Source organism: Morone saxatilis, unplaced genomic scaffold (genome assembly GCF_004916995.1).
Source record: "Morone saxatilis isolate NCDOM2014 unplaced genomic scaffold, NCSU_SB_2.0 Contig1, whole genome shotgun sequence".
Taxonomy (NCBI): Eukaryota; Metazoa; Chordata; class Actinopteri; family Moronidae; genus Morone; species Morone saxatilis.
Genome location: NW_023339651.1, coordinates 9,654,473 through 9,659,458, shown reverse-complemented (window position 1 = coordinate 9,659,458; position 4,986 = coordinate 9,654,473). Strand labels below are relative to the sequence as shown.

The following is a 4,986-nucleotide window of genomic DNA, read 5'->3' as shown; positions in this document are numbered from 1 at the left end:
TGGATCACCTGCCATAATCTAGATCATTCAGAGTCAAATTTTTGACTATATCCCATTAATAGTAAAAAAGAAACTGTTTGATATTTGGGGAAATTGGCTTATTTGCTTTTCTTGTCGAGAGTTATATAAGAAGTTTGACACCACTTGCGTGTCTGTATAGTAAATATGAAGCTACAGCCAACAGCCAGTTAGCTTAACTCTGCATGAAGCTAAAGTCATTCTTACACTTTGGTTTCTGTCCATATTACACACAGTGCCGGGCTAAGCTGTTTCCCCTTGTTTCTGGTCTTTATGCTAAGCTAGGCTAACTGGTTGCTGCCTGTAGCTTCATATTTATTGTACAGATGTGAGATTAAGATCGATTTTCTCACGATTTTCTCATGGAAAAGAATTGAATAAGTGTATTTTAGTAAATTAACTATCCCTTTAAGCCCTGGTGCCGCCAACGTCCTTTCCTTACTTTTATCTCAACAACTATCAGTATAATTTATTATACTTTCTAAGTAATAGCGAATGGTTTTATAAACACTAATAAATCAGTTATTATTTCTTTTAGTAAATAAATCCAGTGTTTGGGCTGCCAGATTGTAAAACACCCCTTTGGCTGGTGTGTATCCTCCCATGAACCCTTTTTAAAGGATTACTTATTAAAAAGTAATACCTATTTTCCTTCCACAATAGTACACGCTCAGATAAAAATAGATTTTTGTTAAATGTATTTATGGAGACGGTTTAGCAAAGCGTTGCTGAGAAAACACCTCATACACACATTCACACCTGGGAGCACTATGTCCACTATGTTCAGCCTCTATTGTATGCAGTGAGATGCCATTAATATGACATAATCAAGTCCTGAATGGCACAAAAAGATGAACTGATTTTTTTTGTTTGGTGGAGTAAATTACTACCTTCCCTTTGTAATTGATATCCATCATGCAGCTCATTGAGAGAAAGGTGTGTGTGTGTGTGGAACAACCAGCAATTTCAGAAGGGTGTTGTTCAAACACAGCGGAGTGGCCTCACCCACTGCAAACCAACAGGCAACACCAGCCTCAGCTTAATCTCCAGCTTGTCTAGCTGGTCTTTCTGTGTATCTGTATGGGTGGAGGTTAATGGAATGCTGCACATTAAAGCTGCACTCTGTGCTTGTGTGGGAACAAGTTTTTTGGGTGTTGTTATGTAAGTGGAAAAGAAATGTGAAAGAGCCTAAAGGCTGACACGGGGTGAAAGTTAGCTCTGAGGAATCTGACTGCTCCACAAACTCTCATCTTGTTTGAGTATAGTCTGAAAAATGCAAAATGACTAAAAATGTATGAAAATATAAAATTTGCGGGCCTAAAAATCCACATCAGTCCTCGCGTATTAAGAGTTGACTTCACAGTTTTGAACAGCTGCCCCAAAGCCATATCAGCACTACTAGTGGACAAACAAGCCTGTGATCAACATTTGTTAACTCAAACAAAATGAACTTGTTTTAACAGTGGAAAGCCTGTCATGTTGCATTAAACCGGTGACGATGCCAAATTATAAGTGTAATAAAGTCGTGCATGCAGCCAATTTTAGAGCGTTCATAAGTGATGATTATACTGTGACAGATACTTGAAGCAGGCAAGTGTTGAATGACAAGTTGTTTATCCACACAAGGGGATGACTTAACTCTGAAAACAAACTACAACTCTAACTCTAAAGGTGATGACAGGACTGAAGTTCTATAAACACTGTATGAACAAAGACGACGTCTGTGTCTGCTAAAAGTGAATCTGAATCTATAACAGAATTATATTAGTTAAAAACATACAGTAGTACTCCCAACAGATTATCCGGACACACTCTAGCTGTGGCTGCTAATGTTTTTTGGCCCACAGCCTGGATTTTGTTGAACACTCCAAGGAGTCAGCTGTTTGCCAATCTGCACGGCCTGTTGCAGTAACTTCCTTGTGGGCTGACGATTGCGGAGCACCTCTCATCACACTGGCATGATAATCTTGCCACACACAAAGGATGAAAACCAACCTGAAGTGTCCCACATGTTGAGCTCGATCCTCTGTTTGTCAATCTCGAAGCTGGCTGTGTAATTCTCGAACACCGTGGGAACATAATTCTGAAATGAGACATGTGCGGCAAAGATTAGATGAAAGCTCAGAGGGGTGTTGTGTACATTGTAAGATTTGATTTAAATCAAGATAATGTAAGGTACAAGAGAAATCTCAGTTATTTCAAGCAGCTGTAGCGCAGATGATAGTGCACTCTTGAACATCAGAGGCATGAGATAGCGTGTATGGAAAGTAGATGAGGCCAATTCTGAGCTTTGACCTATTTCCAAATTCAGAAATTTAGGTCAACAAGCTTTGATTTCATTATTCTCAACAGTTCAAGAGTTTCGATTGAAATTGAAGTAAAAAGGATATTTCAGTCCATCACATCTGTGTTTCTTCTTTTGGGTAACATGTCAGGTGTTTTTGGTCTTTTCAATACAATATCTGCCAATTAATTACATTTTCTGTTGTTGTTAATGCATTGAAAATGTCATCAACATACTGTAAGCATGGGCAAAACCATAACTTGAATAACAACAACTGATGAAAATGAGATGTCCTTGTATTTATCCATTCAAAATCTCCACTGGTGTTGTCCAAAATGTCCACTGCTCATTAAAGAGGAGTTGCAAAATATTTAAGGTCTGTCTGTTATTGCATCTGATAACTTCAGATTGATGCTATTTTAAATCCAGCAGATTAATCAGTATTCTTTCTTTTTTCTTCTTTTTCTTGATTAATATCATTCAGAGTTTTTATATGGAAACATCATAACTGCACATTTAAACTCTTAATGTCTCACAACACAACATCTAGAAAGAGAGGTGGTGATTCAGTGTGTTGCTCAGAGGCAGTTCGGCTCACTGGTTGTTGCTGTGGTCAAACCAGTTATGTTTCAGTATTTACAGACCAGATTGCTCCTACAGCGAGCGGCGCTTACAGCCGCTGACGCGCGCTATGCGCAAAAGCGCACGGAGCCCAAATTTCTGTGGCAAATGGGAACTGAATGAGCGCTGAGTCTGATCAAATCCTGACATTATGTTCAATTAATGTAGTTTTTACATTATATTAGACCAAAAAAGATAGACATAACCTGTCTAAAGAACCTTAAGGCAGCGTCCCGGTCTAATTTACAGTAGGCCAATAAGAAAAAAGCAAAACCGCATTAAAATAAATAAATAACATCTTGTGTGTCATCAGTCAGTCCCCATAACTGAGACAGCATAAAAAGGTTTTCAAGTTCTCCTTGAGAAGTCAGGCAGGATGGAGACTTTGTCGTTCCGCATGGTTTCAGGGACTTTACGCACCAGTGCTGCAGTAATCACTCATGTGTCCATCTTTATGAAATACAGCATCTTACCTCTGGGTACGAGTCTTTGGCAAAAACGTGAAGGAGAGCCGTCTTGCCACACTGCGCATCGCCGACCACCACAATCTTACAGCGAAGTAATCCCTTGCTCTCCATCGCGCCCCGAGTATCACTGAGTGCTCCTGTTTCGCTGCCTACTTCTCATTTAGCTCCAAACTAGTTGAGAGTCGAAGAGCAGCTTTTAAATGTTGTAAATGTTGTAAATGTTTCCCCCCGAAGAACAAAATTACTTCTGATTCAAAACAGATAAAAACTTCAGTGCCACAATGTGAAGTAGTTCCGACTACATGCTCTGCGCAGTGCCGAGCTCCTCTGCTCCACCGGTGAAGTGAGGCACACTGACAACACCTGTGCGTCTCTTAAAACCGGTTTCCTGGAGGATCTTTCATAATAAAAGCCTGCAAAGTACTGTAAAGTTATCTGTAAATGTATCCATATAGATGAATAAAACATATTCATCCACTACATGGTAGATTAGAGGTATGCCCATTGCCTACTATGTTTAAAAAATAAAATTCAAACTATATTCTAACTTATTTATAGTAGTTGAGGTGGCCATAATAACCAAACTCTAACCACACAGCCAGGGGCCAAAGTGTCCTTAAGAAAGCGACTATTATGTAATTTATATATAATATACTATTATTTATTGTGCTATTATTTTGAAGCTAAAATCCTCCTTCTTCCGGTCTTCCTCTGGCTGTCTTGGTGAAATGTGAAGGTTTTTCAATTTACTTAAATGCAAATTCGTTATCTCTCATTTGTAAGTGAAATTATAATGAACCAAATTAACATATTTTCTATTTATTGAAACCTTTGTGAGATTATATTAAACTGTATGTTTTGCGGTGCTTTATTATCACAATTATCCAAGTGTCAGGCAGTGCAATAGGCTAAACATGTATACTTTATACATACAATGAGTTTCTCATACTTTCAATTCTCATTAAACTATATTATTCACTTTATTATAGGTTATTGTCATAGACAGTGTATGAAAAGAGCAGGCACTGAGCAGAAGAACTAACCTCTGATTCAGTATTTTAGCTCCATCTTCTGGTCAAACTGAGGTAGGCAGTTTGTTTTCCAAAGTCAGTTTGGTTTTCCTCTTTTCACAGTTTAAGAATTGACATTTCTCCTCTTTATTTACTGCAGTAAAAGTAAAAAGTTTAGAGTAGAAATACTAATTGCAAATAATCTGATATTTAAAATCCTTCCAAAATAAAAACACAGGTGTATAATGAACAAAATGTATTCATAGTACTCGTAATGCAGCAGAATGTCTCCCGTCCATGTCATAATACTGTAACACTTTATTACTGCACTGTACATGTAGCAGAATTTTAGTAATAGATAAAGTAAAGTTTTAACTCAACATAATTTAAAGTCGTTTTTAGATTAAATTAGATTACATTAGATTCAATTTTTTGTCATTGCACAGAGTACAAGTACTAAGACAACGAAATGCAGTTAAGCATCTAACCAGAAGTGCAAAAAGCAGTAAAGTGCAGAGTAATGTGCATATGTACAGGGATATATATGAATATGCTAGCAGGGTAGTAAGAACAACATTAACAGATT

At 37.6% G+C, this 4,986-nt stretch overlaps 1 protein-coding gene across 1 annotated transcript in view; it reads right to left on the bottom strand.

Annotated features, from left to right (window-relative positions):
- LOC118331262 (rho-related GTP-binding protein RhoN-like) overlaps nt 1–3,716 on the bottom strand; it is a 28,052-nt gene extending 24,336 nt beyond the window's left edge. Inside the window, exons 1-2 of the mRNA XM_035666069.1 lie at nt 3,397–3,716; nt 2,014–2,101 (exon numbers count right to left, since the gene is read on the bottom strand). Coding sequence (XP_035521962.1) covers nt 2,014–2,101; nt 3,397–3,501 — 193 coding nt within the window. The 5' untranslated portion in view covers nt 3,502–3,716. The remainder of the gene's footprint in view (nt 1–2,013; nt 2,102–3,396) is intronic.
- Nucleotides 3,717–4,986: the final 1,270 nt, after the last annotated feature.